This window comes from Erpetoichthys calabaricus, chromosome 3 (genome assembly GCF_900747795.2).
Source record: "Erpetoichthys calabaricus chromosome 3, fErpCal1.3, whole genome shotgun sequence".
Classification (NCBI taxonomy): domain Eukaryota; kingdom Metazoa; phylum Chordata; class Cladistia; order Polypteriformes; family Polypteridae; genus Erpetoichthys; species Erpetoichthys calabaricus.
In genome coordinates this window covers 252,178,097-252,197,185 of record NC_041396.2, presented here as the reverse complement: position 1 = coordinate 252,197,185, position 19,089 = coordinate 252,178,097, and the positions used below count along the sequence as shown (strand labels likewise).

The window sequence follows — 19,089 nt, the reverse complement described above, 5'->3', positions numbered from 1 at the left end:
ACAAAGAGGCAGGTTAGTCAGTGGTATGGACAAAGTGCCCAGAACTTTGTATTAATATCATTTTTGTGTTATGCTTTCACTGTGTCAAACTCTCTCATTGATGTTGGGAAGTGTCAAACAGATGAGTGTTTTCAGCCATCGACCCCTCCACAAATATGTTTTATCACAACTTCACAGAAAAAGAAGGTGAAGCATAAGAAAAAACCCAAGTCTCAGTCAACAGGCTCTGAAAAGACAGAGAGATCTCCTGAGATTCTGGAGGAAACCTGGCAAACTGTATCTCAAGAACTGCAAACCTCAGGATTCCAGGTGTGGATTTCCGTGTTTAGAAAGAGAGCGAAAGAAGGCAAAATGTTACATAGACTCGGTGGCTAAATAATTGTATTTTACTTTCTTTGTGCTTGGACTCATGGCAGGTGATCGAGTCGATAATGGATAGCGTTATCCCATTTGATGCTGCCTCTGAAGTTCCCCTGGAAGAGCAAAGAATAGAGGCCATGGTACGGATTCAAGATGCTTTAATGAATCGCCAGGGATGTAAGGCTCTGGGCCTTCTTAGAGCTGCCAGGTAAGAATTCCCAGTAAGGACATTACTAGTGATCAGAAGAGGTGGAATTTTCACCTCAGTTCTTGTCAGACTTTCCTCTGTTGTGCTCTGCTATACTCCACAAATACTGATGACACAGCTCTGTAATACTTTATACATGTATGCTTCTGAGCAAAACACAATAGTGTCAGAAATGCTTATGAATGTGCCATCTCAGCACCTTTTGTCATTTGTTACAGGGATGTGTGGCCAGAGGGAGATGTTTTTGGGTCACCAAATCTAGAACCTGAAGAGGAGTTGCAACTTCTGAAACAGATTTTGCATGCTAGCCTGCCTAGTAAGTCCTGCAAACAGTGATACTACACAACATTTAATATATCAACAGTATACATATATTTTTTATGTATATACATTTCAGAATGGAAAGTATGAGATTTATTATCATAAAGCTTTGTGTGAAACAGTACACAAATCTGCACACCTTTGACTAGTAACAACTGTATCCAAATTTAGGATATAATAACTATCAAAATGCAAAATTTATGAATACAAAATATTAATTCTAGTAAATCAGTACGTACATCACATTAGTAACATCATCAGCCAAGTTAATATTAAAATTAAAAAGTTATGATGCCTTCCACAATGCAAATCTTTGCTCTAGATGCTAGACTGTTAAAAGAGAGCGCTCAGCCTATGAGCCATTTGTCAATAAGTGCCTTACTTCTAGTTTTTTCACGTTATTCCTTATTGAGCAAAAAATGAAAACATAGCAAATTACTTGTGCTTCCGAGTATATTTAGATTCTTACCTCTGTTTTTACCAGCAAGAGCAGATGACTACTTTGAACATTTATTATTTGCTGACATGGCTGGAAACATTTTTTCTTGAAGGAAAGGGAGTTTCTTCGAATCTTTATAACTGGCATTTCAAGGTGTAAAAATAAGTATCAATCCTCAAAAATAAACTTTGTATTATTTTTCCTACTTTGACTCAAACAATAGTATTTGCTTCCAGTCTCCTTTACCAGTTATGTCGTGCTTCCTAAGGCAATACAACAATTTTAATGTTTCACAATCCTGTCAGTCCTGGATGCTTTGTTACCATCAGCTGAAGTTGTTGGCTTAAAAAAAAAATCTTGTGGCTGCTATAGTAATGCATCATATAGCATTGTTGGTTTTACAGTGCTTAAATTCTGCTTTGCATTTCTGTAGGGGAACCCTATGTCTTGAATCTGACTGCCCCTTTGTGTTTTGTATGGGTTTTCTCCCATAGTTCAAAGGCATTCAGACTCCAACTTGGATAACAAGGTTTAGAGATGGCTGGAAATTCCTGTATTGACTTGGTTGTCTCCCACCGAACCAAGGCAGACATTGTGCACTAAAGTCCACAGCTAGGTTTTCATTAGATTTCACAATTTTAATTTATTTTTTGCACAGCTTAATTTTTTTCATTGTTTTTAACTGTACTTTAGTCCAGATTATCACATAAAATCTATTAGCCACTTCCCTAAAATGAACTGTATGCTAAAGTGGTGTGTGGCATTGAAGTTTTGTAATCAAAGATTTTTTTTTTTTTTTTTCACACTTTAGCAATTATTATTCAGTAATAGCTGCTTTTAAATAACTCTTTTTGCATATTCTGTATTGTGCAGGGGTAGGCAGCCAGTTGGCCTAGAACATCAGAACTGTGGTTTTCTCTATTTTAACCAAGCAGGAACCCCTTATAGGTTTATTTTCTCCATGGATAGTGGAATTTTTGCTTGCAGTCCTCCATTTTCATCAGGGAGTATCTTAGTTATAATGTTAATCAGCTTTGTATTGTTATATATTTTTTAATATTTAGCATTCAGATTAGTTCTGTTCTAAAATAATTTGTTTCTGCATACAAATGTTATATAGTTTAGTGCATATTATCTGTTAATATATTTATTTAATTAGAACCTGTACACAGTGAAGAACAGTATGCAAAAAATGAATTGAATTGAAAAGATAGTCTTTAATAAAAGGTTTATTTACAGTAATAAAAGAAGCAAGTAAAATTTTAAATAGTTAAAATATAATCAATACCAGCGAAATCAATTTTAACTGAATAATTAAATATTTAAATGACGCTTAGACTTCCTATATTACCGTGTTAAATGCCTCCATCAGCACAAAAGAGATTGACAAACAGTAAATAAATTAATAAACCTTTCACTCCAAGAGTAGCTTTGACAGTGTGACAGCATTTTCTAGTATAGCATGTTCTTGTTCTGAAGACTTTTATTTGTGGGAATGCAAACACACACATTTTCACCATGAAGAGGAGTCAGTTCTTATTATATTGCGATCAAAGAACAGGATCCATTTCCTCCCCATTTCCTCCCCATTTCCTCCCTCAGATCAACAGATAATTTGACAGCAGCTTGCTGTTCCATAATTAAGAATGCTGATGCTGAGTTAGCTTTTTTCCAATTACTCAATTAAGCAGCAGTGCATTGCAGAATAAGTTGTGTATACATATTTAGCATTCAGGAATGTTATCTTTAACAATATTTAGAGAAGCATTTAGTAATATAGAAATTAAGCAGTTTTACTGTGAACTATTCTTTTAAATTTTGTCAGTTTTCAAAACTTACTTTACTTACCTTTTACTTTGTAAATATAAGCTAAACACTTGTACAGTATATGGAAAAGTTATATTAATGATGCACTTATTTCAATGAATTGAGATGTGCTACATTTTTTATTCACTTGCAGTATTCTTTTGTCAACCAACTACCTGTAGTTCGTTTAATTTTGCTTATGATGTTTGAAGTGCATTTTTACAGAGATTTTTGCTACCCTAAGTGGTTAATTTATTAGATAACTGTTCTTTTGCTTGTTATCTCCTCTTCTAAACTATTTGTCATAATTTTTATTTTCACCTTATTGATTAGGAGGTCCACTCCCTTGCTTCATTGTAAATCTTACATTATAGTCTAAAGCTCTAAAACAAAACAATGTACTTAGTGACCTAACTAAAACATTAATGTCCAGAGTTATGCAAATGCACATATGTGTTGCAAACTATTTTTTATTTTACAAGAATGTTTAAGACATTAGATGATGGTATTGTGAATCATCCCTACTCATGTTCTGAATAACTTTTTACACATATTAATTTATGAAAACTTTTAAATTATGATGATAAATTAGCCATGAGCTGCTAACTCAGGTATTTTGCCTTTGGTGTTAGGGTCCACAGTCCCAGAGCCTGAGGAAGATGATGATGGAGGAGGAGAAGGAATGGTGGAAGAGGAGTTGGCACCTGTGCGTGTCTCAGAAACCGAGTTCAACTTCTTTGATTACATCAAAAGGTGGGAAATGTCTATGTGGATGACAGGTGGTGATGATAACAAGAATGTGGGCCATTTTTGTAGAGTCAATTTTTCATTCTCAAAAGTAAAAGTAAACATAAAAATGCAGATTTGTTAAAATATACTGTATTTCTTTCACCAGGTTCGCAAGTGCAAACATATTAAAGCCATATATCCTGCTATTGAAGAACTACCAGCAGAACAGCAGCCACACAAACCATTGCATTGTACGCATGCTGCACAGAATAGCATATGACCTCAAGATGGAGGCTTTGCTCTTTCAGCTTTCTGTATTCTTCCTCTTCAATAAGATCCTATGGGATCCTGCTGCTGGTGCATACAAGGTGATTCAAGATTAGTTTTGATGTTTTTAGGATACAGTAACTTCTGTTGTCCTCTTCAGTAGTCAAGGTGGACAATTCAGTGGTCATAAGCAATTTTACTGGTAGCGTTTAGTTTTTGGTGTCTTGATTTAACTGACAACAAAGTGTGTTCTTTCTAGGAGCTGGCTACTTTTGTGAAGTTTGTGGTGAATCGGTTCTTTATTTTGTCTGCACAAAACAACAAGGCATATATAGAGCTGCTGTTCTGGAAAAACATAGGTGTGGTGCGAGAGATGGCTGAGGGCTACCAGAAACCAGGAGAAGAGGAGTAAGGATTGCTATTGCAACAACAGACATTTGGGAGGATACCCTAAGACGTCCAGAAATCCTGAATGCTGACCTTTTGACATGTTTCTTTAATTCACAGTGGATCAAAGAAGAAAATTAAGTGGACAGCAGAGGAGGAGAATGAACTTAGAGAGCTATATTTCCAGCACAGTATATCTGGAGGTGAGTGCATGTATGTGAGCTTGTCCACTGTATACAACTCCTCTTCTATACAGCCATTTCTTACTAATGTGCCCCTTTCTTTGCATCTTCCAATAGAAAATGCTGATGTCATTGAGATTATCATCCCACTCTTGCAGAATCCAAATCGTACACGAAAACAAGTGGTCAGTCATTTAGTACAGATGGGTTTAGTAAACAGTGCTAAAGACCTAAAGAAAGAGAGGTGAGTTTAGTAGGTGAGTGAATATGACCACTAAAAAGGTTTCTGGGTTCTATGACCATTAGAGGCAATGCATTAATAGGTTGACTAAGGTGTGGTGTGTATACTCCATTAATAATACTAAGAATGTAAGGGCAGTTTGTAGAGATATAGAAGCAATATTAAATATTGAATGGAAAATAAAAAATATTGAAGGTTTTTGCTCATCCATATACCATGATCTTTCTGTTGCTGATTTTCAGGAAGGGTACCCGGATAGTGCTTTGGACAGAAGATCAGGAGCTAGAGCTACAAACCTTGTTTGAACAATTCAGAGAATCAGATGGTGAGTAACCAGACCCTCTTTCACACAAGGCCCCCAAAATGCATCACAACTCTCCCAGTTACGCAGTTCATTTACCACTACATTGCTTCATAAGTAATAAGAACACATTGCATATACACAGTGTTAAATATCTACAGTGTACATACATTTTCTTTGTTTAAGGGAAATGGTTTTCATCTACCACACAGCCCTGACCTGTGGAGAACACAGGGAGTACTTGACAATTTGATGTTTCCTTATTTAATGCTTTCTTTTCCATATTTTCTGTATTACAGATATCTTGGGGAACATTATGAAGCACATTACTGTAAAGCGTTCCAGGGCACGGCTAGTGGAGAAACTGCTAAGCCTAGGTCTCATCTCTGAACGGAAGGAGCTATACAAGAAACGACGGAAACAGCCCACTGTCAAACTTTCTGGCATGGTACTAGTGATTTTGGCAGTTGATGACTCCACGGTTACAGCTGCTTTTGTCCCATCTGAGTGCTGGTGCTATAATAATTCGATAATGCTCTGTTCTTATTATAATGGACAGGACTGAATTTAATAGTCACCTCTAAATATATAAAACATGAATACAGTACCTGCTTCTATTCACAGCTCAGATTTCAATGTCTTGTTTGTTATTTTTCATAAAACTTGATTACAGGAGATAATTCTCAAACTGTTCAAATCTGGGGATTTATGACTTTGTATTTTATGTATTCTCTCTAGACAGAAGATGATTTCTTCAAGGAGATAGAAGGTGACTTTGACAATGGTGTTTCAGATGATGAGGAGCCAGAAGAGGAACTTGAAGAAAGCGACTATGAAATAGAAGATGAAATGCCAAAAAAGCAGAGTAGCAAAGAACGCCAAAAAACTCAGGAATTTTCAGTGAAGCCACCTCATGTAGTAAGAGAAATTGTGGAACAGATTCATAACGAAGGTGAATAGGTTGCATGAACCAAAATAATGAGATTAACCTCATGACAGTACTGCAACCAAGTTGTCTTTTTTTTTTTTTTTGGTCAGGAATGCTGGGTCCCCTACAGTGGCTTCAAAGCTGCCTAAAACGAACAGCAGATGACAGAGAAACTGATGGTGAGAATTTACCTGAATGTTATGGACATCTACCAATCATTTTTACAGTGAACTCGATGCAATTTGGGAATGAGTACCTTAGAGAGAAGCAAAATAAGATGGCAGTAGGCAATAAAATATACATGATTTAATCAAGTCAAATGGATATTTAAAAAAAAAAAAAAAAAATTAGAATGGAGGCATCTTTTAAAATAATTCTAAAATTGTTACCATTTTTGGCATATGGTACTGACCTATTGTGTACCTTACTTACTTACTTACTGCATGTTTAGAGCAGTGGTTTTCATCATTGATGCCACAACAATAGTCCATAGGTGTCTCAGAAGCACATGTTAATTATTCAGGCCAATGTTTTTTGTTTTTTTTTATGAATGCAACTGGGCAAAGTGAAACCTCTGTGAAATTCACTTTAGCACTGGCAAAAAGGTGTTTTAGTTTGTGTATGTGAGCCTGGCGTGCAAGCAGGATGACACCACCAAACTCACTCCCAGTAGCCTATCACTGAGGGTGAATGACCGCTGCTGCTTGTGTTGGCACCATTGCACAGATATCCCTCCATCTTGCAGTCGTGTCAACTATTTCAAGCTTCTTGCAGTAGCGCACTAACTTGTTGAAGCAAAAGGGAGATCATATCACCATCACTAGTGGAAGCTTATTGGGTAAAGGATGCAGCAGCATAGGTGTTGAGCGCAGTACTGTTAGCTTATAAAGAAGTGGTTAAGTGCTAAACAGTCCAACAGCAAAGTTGAATCTAATAAGAGAAAAAGGCTACTAATAGTTCAAGAAGAAATGAGAGCATATCTCTCCTGCATTCCACCTAATATTAAAAAGATCTGCAAATCACGTCAAACCTAAATATCTCATTGAAAAGTTTACGTTGCAGTTTCCATATTTGGCTGAAAAGTTACAATGATAAACCAATTAGTCTGTTTTGTTTAATTCTTGATTTCCATGTAGTGTCCCTAAAGAAAAAATAACATTTATAATTGAAGTAAATTTTAAAAAGATTGAAAATACTGGTTTACAGGATAGTGTTGTACTTTACTTTTTGTTATTTCATCAATATATTCTTTGTAAATGAGTTTGCATTAAAGTTTAATTACATGTACAGTGCTTTCCATCAGAATAATAATAAGGAATTCACAGAATATTGTGTTATTTCATTGGCAGCATAACAAGGTGGAAGACAATTTAAAAAATTCTAATTAAATACAATACAGTGCATGAAAAAATATATCCTGGATATTTGATAAAACCTTGTTATATTCAAGGATCAAGAAAAAAATTCTATGCATGTTTCAAACAGGTTGTTTGCAGGCTGTACCTTTAGTGCCCTTGACAGAGGAGAATGAGGATGCTATGGAGAACAAGCCATTTCAACGTCTTCTGAAGAAATTGGGGATTCGTCCCCCAGCCAGTGAGCAGGTGAAACAACTTGGACACTTTTTTCATCAGAAATGAATAATATATTTGATTTTTAAAGCACTCCTAGAGCAGATGTGTCCTTTTTTTCAGATACTATAAATCTTGAGTTTACAGATTGGAGAAAACTTGCTGCAATAGCAATACAGAATGTGGCCACTAGATGACACTCTTCTTTGTAAATTACCTTTACAATAATTCTTTCAAATTGAAGCTGGCATGTTTCTTTAACTTCACAAGAATATTTAATTTTAACAATGCAAATGTGACTATAGGGATAAAAAGACTGAATCTGAATATTTAAAGTTTTTATTTCTGTTCATCATTATAATATTCCAAGGGCTAATTGCCTTTGTAAAACAATACAAGAACAAAATATATTTTACACAAATTTAAACTGGGTAACAAGTATTCTGTAAAATATTTTTACATGCTCGTCATCATGAAGTACATTCTTAATGGAAGTTTTTTTCCTTGATACGGGGCTTTTAAATGTTGCTATTTGCATGTCTGTTAGCTTATAACTAGCATCTGCGGTTTTCTTTTTAATTTCAATTTATTTTCAAATGTGTCAAATTAAATCATTCATTCAGTTTAGCTTTCATATACAGTACTATTGTGAAATTAATTCACATGCATTGCAGCTCATTTATTTTTTAAATGGAGTGAGCATACAAACATGTGAGATTGAAAAGAATAGTTGATAATCTACATGGTGAATAGCACAGTATCTTCATGAACCATTATGCATAGCTGATTGTAAATGCAAGGGGAAGGATGGGACAAGGTGAGCTTTCAGTTGTAATTCAAGACTTAATACTAACAGAGCTTGAGAGAGAGAGAACAATGGCAAAGTGTTTCTAAGAAATAGACATCAAGAAGACAAACGTTGGCAGACAAGTACAGTATCTTGCAGATTAATATGAGGTGAATAGTGATGATGACTAAGCAGAATTGTTTGCTACAGTTTTGGAGGTAATTATATAGATAGAAAGACCATTTGACTTCCTGAACTTTTGAGCCAGCTGAGATATGTTTTCGTTGCATTTGGTTCAAATCAACACTCTGCCACCAGCATTTGGAATCTGTTATAATCTGTTAACAGTTCAAGTAACAGCTGTATGAAGAAGGATGTTCATAATTTGTAGAAGAGCTGTCTGAACGCATTGATGCCATGTTTTCATTTAAGTACTGAACAAGCTAAGCAGAAAAAATACAATCTAGAGTTTTAGATAGAAAGGAAAGGCTGCATTAGGTATGAAAGTTAGTCAGAATGGAAAACTTGAAAGTTTGTTTTCTTTAATATACAGATCACATTTACATACTTTGAGGGTTTCAAAAATCAAACCTTAATAAAGGGGTGAATGGAGTAATATCACTGTAACAAATCTTCAGAAGACTATTCAGTGTAGTCTGAGGGGACTGGTCAAAGACATCAAGAGAAATGATTCTGAAGATAGCAACAGGAATGGTACATGGTAGAAAGGGCTGTGGCACTAGAAAAAGTTGAGGGAAAGAGTTGCTCTAAGGGAGTTGCAAGCTTGCAAATGGGGTTTAGCATTAAAAAATCTGCATTCTCAATTAATGGTGTGAAAGCACATGTATAGCACAATATGTGGTCATATTTTGTACATTAAGGTAAGGTTAATTGACTTCCTATGAGCGATGGAATATATCATTAATGGAAACCTAACATCAAACATTTTGCTTTACATTACTGATCCTTACATGCTTGTCTATACCATTTGCCTTCAGGCCATTGTCAGCATGTTCAAAATCAGTGGACAGCATGACAGTCTGCTGCTCACAGTTATCAAATTGCTTTCCTCTGATAGGAGACCTTCTGGCGCATTCCCAATAATATTGGCCCATCACAGTTACGTGACATTGCCTCCTCACTGTCTTTGCTTGGTGGAGCAGAGCATAAAACTGAAGTCTCTGATCAGGACACCACACCCACAGTTACAAAGGAGAGGGTGGAAGACAATGAGCAGGACCAGAGTGAGCAACGGGTACAGGCCATGCAAGCTTTGGTTTTGGCCCGCAAGAAAAAGCAGCATCAAAACTGTACAGCTGGTAGGTTGGCTCTCTCGTTTTTAAAGAACTAACCATTTTGGTGTACAAAGGACCATTTTAGGTGAAGCTTTCCATTTTATAATTAAAATCTGAACAGATGAAGCTTTAAAAGCTTAAGTTTCACAATATGCATGAGCAGCAACTAGGAGAGGAGAAACAACCGGACTGTGTTAACATACATGGTTTTTATTGGGCACAACCGATATAGCATGCTTTCTTCAAGAATACTACCTTGTGCAGGACACTTTTTCACTTCAAGCAGCTAAGTTGTGCTGTTAAGTGCTATTAATTCTGATCAGCTTAAATAAAGATGCTTTACATTGTAAACCTTCCATAATAGTAATTTGAACTTTATAGAGCAACATAATGAATGTTAAATAGTTGTGCAAGAATTTTGGCTTGGATTCAAAATTGTCATTTTGCATGATCCTAACAAAATAAAGTATGAATTTTGCTGATTATCTTGAAAAACCAAAAAAGAAATTTTTTCCATTAGTTCGGATTTTTTAATCCATTGGGCTTTCTAAATTGTGTATATTTTTAATTGATCTCAAGGTAATGCTTTGACTGTTCTTTGCAGAACCATTACAATGTATTCAGCAAGCTGCTTCAGATTCAGACTCGGATGCTGAAGCTAGGAGGTATGTTGGTGTCTTTTTAGAACTGCCTGTCATGTTATCCTCAGAACACAGCTGTAACATTTGTTCATTTATGCAATTAGCAGGCAAAAAACAAGAGTAACTACCAAAACATCAGTGAAACGAGGACGAGTGCTGGAAAGTGATGATGAGAATTGTAAGTATAGTAACTATGATGCTGGATTTCTATTGGCTACCCAACAGTTTTTATTTTCAGTACAGTGTAACCAGAGGTTATTTGTATGTTTTTTCTGCTCACCAGTCCATTGGTTATTTTGTTTTTCTCAACATTTAATAGTTGAATGTTTGTTTGCAATCCACAGATTTCAGTTAGTTGTCTCATTATTTCTATTAGATTATTGCTGCCTATTTGTCTTTACACTCTGTCCAATGCAAAAAGCATTCTACTGACTAAGAAACATGTCTTGTTTTCTGATTAGTCTATTGCTGTTTTTGGGAAATAAATGAGAAACAAATCTGAATTGATGTTTACAGCAAGGCCCATAACTAAGCCACCTGTGCTAACTTTGTAGGGGACGATTCAGCTGGCACCACAAAAGTAACAGTAGATGAGCCAGAGCTGGATTCAGACGTGGAGACAAGACCAGCTCCTGCCAAACGCAGACGCCAAAGAATTGAAGATGATGATGATGACGATGACGACTAAGACTGAGGTTTTGCTTATAAATTCTCAACGGAAATACAGCCTTTTGTGAAGATGAAAAGAGCTGAGAGTTTTGGATTTACAAATTTGAAAATATTTTGGCCAAGACAGTACAACACTTTTCCTACCACTCTGTCACCATGGTGACTAATGAACAAATGCCTTCCAGTGCTGGAATTTGGCAGTCTCTGTTGTGGCACATAGATGAAAAGTCCAATAGAACTTAAGGTCAGAGTTCCTCCAACATTCCCACGACAGGCAGTTTGAGGTGGGAGGGGCACACTAACCCCTGACTCACCACCACCTCCTTTTTCTGAAAGCCTTCGAATGAGAGAAAAGCTGAAAGGCTACAGGCCAATATTCCATATTCAATCCATACAGCTGTAAAGTGAAGGCTGCTGTACACAGTCTGGTAATACTTGTTCATTGTTGCTTTAAACAGTTTTTCTCAATGTGCAGACTTGGGACTTGAGAAGGAAATGCCGTGTCTGTCAGTGGTTTTCCTAGTGGGGAAACACTAGGGATCTGGATTTTCCCATGATTTATTATCATGAAACTCATTAGCTAGTTTTGTCATTTATTTTCAATATTTGCAAAGCTTAATAAAGTGGTGCCGACTCTTGTGCTTTTCCGGTTTTGTTCATTGATGGATAGGACTTTATCAAATATACCTGGAGGGATGGTTTTTGAACTTGTTTGTTATATCAGACAGTATATCCATTCTAGTTAGGGAAACTCAATAAGATGGGTTAATGCCACTGTTAACTGAAAAGTAGGCATTTAAGGAGGAAAATGTGGGCACAATTTGAAGATAGATAAAAGTAAAAATGTAAACAGATTTCTGCATGGTGAGAAATTAAACTACAAGGAACAAGCTTTCTCAGACTGTAGTTTAAAGCAGGATTAAGAGGACTTCCATATCCTCCATCCATCAGCTAAACCAATTTTTTCCCAACAGGGTTGTGGACAGATAGAGGCTGACTGTATTGGACAATTGGTAGAAACGAATTCTTGGTAGATGAAGTTAAAAAAAAATTAAAACGTGGAAAATATGCAGGTTTCATGCAGACAGTGTCAGGGTTAGAAACAACCCAGGTCCCTAGACATGTGAGATAGCACTGATCATTTAAGTATCCATTTTAAAATCTCAACATTTTCTTTGATGTGTTACGTGAACAGAAATTCTGTATAAGCTGTATTAGGCTAACTGGACTAGTATTGCCAGAATCTTGTTGCCTTGTAATCATGGATTTATTATTTTATTACATACTTTCAGGCAATCCTCAGTGGTCTCCCAGTGCTTCCCTTAGTTATTTTTCATATGATCCCCCAGAGAATTTTTGCCATCACAGTGGCATCCAATTTGTTGGTCCGCTGTTACTGATCAATCAGCATCTGTAATTCCACACTGTAAACATATTATGTGTGTGTCCAATCACATTAAGGACTGTTTCTAATTAGCTGCACCCTATTGCCTTTGTTACACCTTCCTCATCTGTGTGTATTTTTGTGAAAGGGGGTCTTTTTGGAACATCTGGACTATATTAACCACATCCTGTCAAACATCCGGTCACCAGTTTTTCAAAGAGCTTTGGAGGGGAGTGGAACAAACACTGGAAATTATGTGACTTTTATAATAACATTAACACAGGATACTGCATATATTTTTGACATTAACTTGAATGTGTCTTTGACTTTATTTATCAGAACTGTACAATTTTTACTGAGAATATCTTCTCACTCTATAGATTAGTTCATCCTAACATGCAATAGCACAGTGCTCCAACTTATTTCCTATGGATTTCTTCACTCTTCTGTTTAATATGGCACTTTTTGTATAGAAACAAAGATAAGAGATGATGGGGGGGGAATTGTTGCTTTTAATCTGTGTGCATAACAACTTTTTTCTGAGTATTTGTGATTTTTTCCTTTTTAAATTTTCACTAAACTTTTAATACTAACTTTATTGGACTGAGAAGTTTCTTTTATTACGTGTTTGACTCATGCTGGATCCTACCTTACCAACTCCGTAGCAGCTCGATTTTGGAAAAGACGCAGCAACACTTATTAATACCCTGTTCTGTTGACTGACCATAAAATTAACTGTAAGCTTTGTCATGTTAGCATAATGGCTATAATTTTTTTTCCCTTCCTATTCATAGTCACAACAGTTTTGAGTAAACGCAATACAAATTGCATTAAGATGGCTCTGGATATAACATGTAGAGCATTTAAAAGAATCACTTCTACCATTTTAATGTGTGTTAAACAATACATGCACTTTGATATTTCAGCTTTTTCTGACAGGCAGCAGCTGGTTACTGTCACCTCAGGATATAACTCGCCCTTCCAAAAAAGTAAAGATCTGCAAGATATCACACTTATTTTGACTTAGTTGTCATTAAATTTAACGAATTATAACAATTGGTGAATTGTGATGTAATGCAGAATGTTAATAATTTCAAATAAAGCCAGTAAGTGGAGTGGGTTTTGCCAGACTTGCAATGATAAAGATTATACTACAGAATTGTCCCCTTTTCTTAATACGCAACATCCATATGTATGTATACAATAAATGCTTCATTCTTGAACTGATCAGAATAATTCAGCATTTACATCTCATTGGAGGAATTGTAATTTTAAGAAGTTTGCTTGAAAAGTATATTCACATCAATATCATTGTCATAAATACAATTTCGAGACTGTTATGGATATTGGGTTCTATTTAACGCTGAGCTTATGCCACCAACTGGGGATATAGCAATAAAAAATGGTATGTCAGAGGAAAATCCTGCTGGTATTTTAACTACAATCTGTGTTTGGTTGACTAGCTAGACAGACTATTGCATGCTGCAATTAGAACACCAGATTTAACAGTTTCACTTAAACTAATATGGTATGGAACATGCTCTACCATTATCTGCAAATACAGTGTGATTTGCTTACAAATAATTCTAATGTCACTAAAGTTTATATTTTGTGAAAACAATCTAGTTATTTCAAGCAGCAGCAGTTTGATGAAGGGTATTTTTTGTGTGAATTTAACCATTTAGGGTTATATGAATACTTCCAAGTTAGCAATTCACTTCCTTATATCTATGTATTGATCATAGATGACAATTTAGATTTCATAAATTTGAATTTCACGTGTATACTCCCAAGCAGTGCATAAAGCCATGCATTATCTGGAAATAAATGTAATGGATATGTAGATAACAAACAGACACCAGAAACTCCTATCTGGACCACCTGTGTACAGACTACAGATTTCACGGGTAATGCAGATGTTTGTGTTTGTAACAGTATTGCTACATTCACTTTTGTACAGTACATCCGGAAAGTATTGACAGCGCATCACTTTTTCCACATTTTGTTATGTTACAGCCTTATTCCAAAATGGATTAAATTCATTTTTTTGCTCAGAATTCTACACACAACACCCCATAATGGCAACATAAAAAAAGTTTACTTGAGGTTTTTGCAAATTTATTAAAAATAAAAACAGTGAGAAAGCACATGTACATAAGTATTCACAGCCTTTGCCTTGAAGCTCAAAATTGAGCTCAGGTGCATCCTGTTTCCCCTGATCATCCTTGAGATGTTTCTGCAGCTTAATTGGAGTCCACCTGTGGTAAATTGAGTTGATTGGACATGATTTGGAAAGGCACACACCTGTCTATATAAGGTCCCACAGTTGACAGTTCATGTCAGAGCACAAACCAAGCATGAAGTCAAAGGAATTGTCTGTAGACCTCCGACACAGGATTGTCTCGAGGCACATATCTGGGGAAGGTTACAGAAAAATTTCTGCTGCTTTGAAGGTCCCAATGAGCACAGTGGCCTCCATCATCCGTAAGTGGAAGAAGTTCGAAACCACCAGGACTCTTCCTAGAGCTGGCCGGCCATCTAAACTGAATGATTGGGGGAGAAGGGCCTTAGTCAGGGAGGTGACCAAGAACCCGATAGTCACTCTATCATAGCTCCAGAGGTCCTCTGTGGAGAGAGGAGAACCGTCCAGAAGGACAACCATCTCTGCAGCAATCCACCAATCAGGCCTGTATGGTTGAGTGGCCAGATGGAAGCCACTCCTTAGTAAAAGGCACATGGCAGCCCGCCTGGAGTTTGCCAAAAGGCACCTGAAGGACTCTCAGACCATGAGAGAGAAAATTCTCTGGTCTGATGAGACAAAGATTGAACTCTTTGGTGTGAATGCCAGGCGTCACGTTTGGAGGAAACCAGGCACCGCTTATCACCAGGCCAATACCATCCCTACAGTGAAGCATGGTGGTGGCAGCATCATGCTGTGGGGATGTTTTTCAGCAGCAGGAACTGGGAGACTAGTCAGGATAAAGGGAAAGATGACTGCAGCAATGTACAGAGACATCCGGGATGAAAACCTGCTCCAGAGCGCTCTTGACCTCAGACTGGGGTGACGGTTCATCTTTCAGCAGGACAACGACCCTAAGCACACAGCCAAGATATCAAAGGAGTGGCTTCAGGACAACTCTGTGAATGTCCTTGAGTGGCCCAGCCAGAGCTCAGACTTGAATCCGATTGAACATCTCTGGAGAGATCTTAAAATGGCTGTGCACCGACACTTCCCATCCAACCTGATGGAGCTTGAGAGGTGCTGCAAAGAGGAATGGGCGAAACTGGCCAAGGATAGGTGTGCCAAGCTTGTGGCATCATATTCTAAAAGACTTGAGGCTGTAATTGCTGCCAAAGGTGCATCAACAAAGTATTGAGCAAAGGCTGTGAATACTTATGTACATGTGATTTCTCAGTTTTTTATTTTTAATAAATTTGCAAAAACCTCAAGTAAACTCTCTTCACGTTGTCATTATGGGGTGTTGTGTGTAGAATTCTGAGGGGAAAAAATGAATTTAATCCATTTTAGAATAAGGCTGTAACATAACAAAATGTGGAAAAAGTGATGCGCTGTACATTTTGCTATGCAAGCATGTGTGCCATTTTCTCCATTGTGTGGCAAACTTCAAGTATTTTTGGTAATCATTGTACGTTTTTACATGTGGCCAAGCAACTTCTCACTTGGGCAAGAGCAATCCTGAGAGCAAATTGTTAAAAGTCAAAGTTATTAATATAGAAAAGCAAGGGAAACTACTTTTCAAAGATGACAATGTTTACTCAAAATATTGTTTTCTGCTTAAATTCAGATTTTCCCCGTGGGTTTAATAAAGTTTATCTAATCTAAATGTTATTTAATTCAAAAGATTTGCACAAGTATACACCAATCAGCCACAGCATTAAATCCACCAGCTTAATATTGTGTAGGTCCCCCTGGTGCCTCCAAAACAGCTCAGACTCATCGAGACATGACTCCACAAGACCACTTATGGGGTGACCTATGGTATCTGTCACCAAGACAATAGCAGCAGATCTTTCAGAGCCAGTAAGTTATGAGGTGGGGCCTCCATGGATCAGACTTGTTTTTCCAGCACGTCCCACAATGCTTGTTTGGATTGAGATCTGGGGAACTTGTAAGCCAAGTCGACACCTTGAACACTTAGTCATGTTTCTCAAACCATTGCTCAACAATTTTTACGGTGTGCTGGGGGAACATTATCCTGCTGAAAGAGTCCACAGCCATCACGGGAATACTGTTGCCATGAAGGGGTGTACATGGTCGGCAACGCTCTTAAGGTAGGTGGTAATGTGTCAAAGTAACACATGTGAATGCCACGACCCAAGGTTTCCCAGTAGGATATTGTGCAGAGCATCACACAGCCTCCACCAGCTTGTCTTCCTTCCATAGTGCATCCTGCAGCCATCACTTCCCCAGATAAATGATGCACACACATCCAGATGTCCACATTATCTAAAAGAAATCATGATTCATCAGGCCAAACCGATTTCTTTTATTATTAGGTCCATTTCTGACAAATGTACTCATTGTTGGCACTTCTGGTGGTGGACAGGGGTCAGCACAGGTACTCTAATTGGTGTGTGGCTATGCAGCCCCATACTGTACACAGTAAGTGATGCATTGTGTGTTATGACACCTTTCTCTCATGACCAGCATTAAGGTTTTCAACAATTTGTGCTACAGTAGCTCTTCTGTCAGATCAGACCAGACGGGCAAGCATTTGCTGCCCATGTGCCTCTTGGGTGTCCTTGACCCTGCCACCAGTTCACCCATTGTTCTTCCTTGGACCAGTTTTGGTAGGTACTTAGCACTGTATACTGGGAACACCCTACAAAATCTGCCTTTTTTGGAGATGCACTGACCCAGTCATCTAGCCCACACAATTTGGCCCTTGTCACAGTTTATTAGATCTTTACACTTGCAAGAACTGACAGTTCACTTGCTGCCCAATATTTCCCACCCCTTGACAGTTGGTAATGTAACATGATAAGTAATGTCATCCACTTCCCCATTTAGTTGTTTTAATGTTGTGGCTGAGCATTTAAGCATAAAAGTTCTTGTAAGCACTGTGCACCCATACAATACTGCAAATTTCTTTCCATGGATGGTAGGATGTACTATTATATAGTAGCTAGTCTCCAATACCTAATATGGTATGAATTTGGAAAGTATTATATTACAGGCAAAAGGTACAAAATGAGGGAAAGGAGAATGTGGCTTAGTTGTGAAAGTTTGATATTGTCTTCTGGCTGCTTTTTGACTTCTCCATTAGCTAAAATCAGACAGCCTATTATAGCATTCTGAAGCAAAGATCAGAACCATGGCTATAAAGGTGAATCCAAGCCAACAGCAGCTCCTTTTCACTGTCTGACATCACACTTTTCTGTTAGAGTGTGTTTTACAAGTCTGTAAGCACCTACTTCAGCAGTAGTATTATGTTTGACCAGAAATAAAAGCTAGTATACAGTATGAAAACCATCAGCTCCGACCTCCCCCCCCCAAAAATCAAAAAATAAACACACACATTGGGTGCTTTTAGCGACCATTGCCTGGTATCTGCATACAAAAGGATGACAAGTTCAGTACAGTTTTGCGCTTCATTACATTATGTTGTAGTGCTGTTTTCAAATACACATTTTACCAGATTTCTGGATTTGTCCCCAGTTATGTTTTTGGGAGAAATACTTGCAAACAGTTGTGCACAATTAACATTTATTCAGCTGTTGAAACATAGTATTGTTAAAGAGCCAAATTTAACAATGTACCTGCCCAGCTTGGTCTCCACTTTTAGGGATTTTGTAGATTCTGGGGTGTCTGCAAATGGCCAAATATTACATCATCTGCAAAATTTAAAGAATATTTAGAATATACATTTAATAATGATAACAAAATGCACAAAGTTGTGTGGATGAAGATTAATTCGCTGTGGTGCAGTTGTTGTTTCACAGTTCACATTCTCTTCATGCCTGCATGAATTTTTCTCCCACTACCCAATGACATGCATGTTAGTTCAACTGGAAACTCTAAAATGGCCCTGGCATGAGTGGGTGTGGGTTTAAAAGGGCCCTGCCATGTGTGCCAGTGCTTTGTAACAGGTCCCAATGTCCAGCATTCTTGATCTGGATAACACAATTAATGGATGAAGATCACATCGGATTTTAGGAGCCTTTTACGCACAAATCCAGGAAATTTTCAGTGCGGCTGCAAGCTTTATCTCACAACTGTGGTCTTGTATTGTTTATTATAATTGTTTCCTATAAGTTGCGTGAAGCAGCTATTAAGCTAACTGGCCTTCAGTTACAAAGATTAGCCCAATCGCCATTTTTATTAAAGGGAATCAGTCTTATTAGCTTCTTCACTGGGGATTTCCTCCATAGAGACTTCTGAAATTTCACAATAAATGCTTATGTCTTTCAGTCAGTATACTCCAGAATTTCTCTGTGGTCTCTCGAGTAAACATAAGTGAGTTTAAAGTTTCTTGCTGCCTGCCTCATTGATTTTTCTCCTTTATGCTGCTGCCTCCCTTGGCATCTCAGTCATTTCTGTCTGATGACTAC

At 37.3% G+C, this 19,089-nt stretch overlaps 1 protein-coding gene across 5 annotated transcripts in view; it reads left to right on the top strand.

The window, feature by feature from the left end:
- Positions 1 to 12,189, top strand: part of timeless (timeless circadian clock) — a 54,283-nt gene extending 42,094 nt beyond the window's left edge. For 3 of the 5 annotated variants that reach the window (XM_051925204.1, XM_051925202.1, XM_051925203.1), the window contains exons 14-30: positions 178 to 309; positions 417 to 568; positions 787 to 884; positions 3,767 to 3,887; positions 4,030 to 4,231; positions 4,390 to 4,538; positions 4,638 to 4,720; positions 4,817 to 4,943; positions 5,183 to 5,265; positions 5,541 to 5,689; positions 5,980 to 6,193; positions 6,280 to 6,348; positions 7,655 to 7,773; positions 9,606 to 9,846; positions 10,427 to 10,487; positions 10,568 to 10,641; positions 11,018 to 12,189. In XM_051925204.1, coding sequence (XP_051781164.1) covers positions 178 to 309; positions 417 to 568; positions 787 to 884; positions 3,767 to 3,887; positions 4,030 to 4,231; positions 4,390 to 4,538; positions 4,638 to 4,720; positions 4,817 to 4,943; positions 5,183 to 5,265; positions 5,541 to 5,689; positions 5,980 to 6,193; positions 6,280 to 6,348; positions 7,655 to 7,773; positions 9,606 to 9,846; positions 10,427 to 10,487; positions 10,568 to 10,641; positions 11,018 to 11,151 — 2,208 coding nt within the window. In that variant the 3' untranslated portion in view covers positions 11,152 to 12,189. Of the gene's footprint in view, positions 1 to 177; positions 310 to 416; positions 569 to 786; positions 885 to 3,766; positions 3,888 to 4,029; positions 4,232 to 4,389; positions 4,539 to 4,637; positions 4,721 to 4,816; positions 4,944 to 5,182; positions 5,266 to 5,540; positions 5,690 to 5,979; positions 6,194 to 6,279; positions 6,349 to 7,654; positions 7,774 to 9,605; positions 9,847 to 10,426; positions 10,492 to 10,567; positions 10,642 to 11,017 lie in introns of all 5 variants that reach the window. The other 2 variants (XM_051925205.1, XM_051925206.1) reach the window with 2 other exon arrangements.
- Positions 12,190 to 19,089: the final 6,900 nt, after the last annotated feature.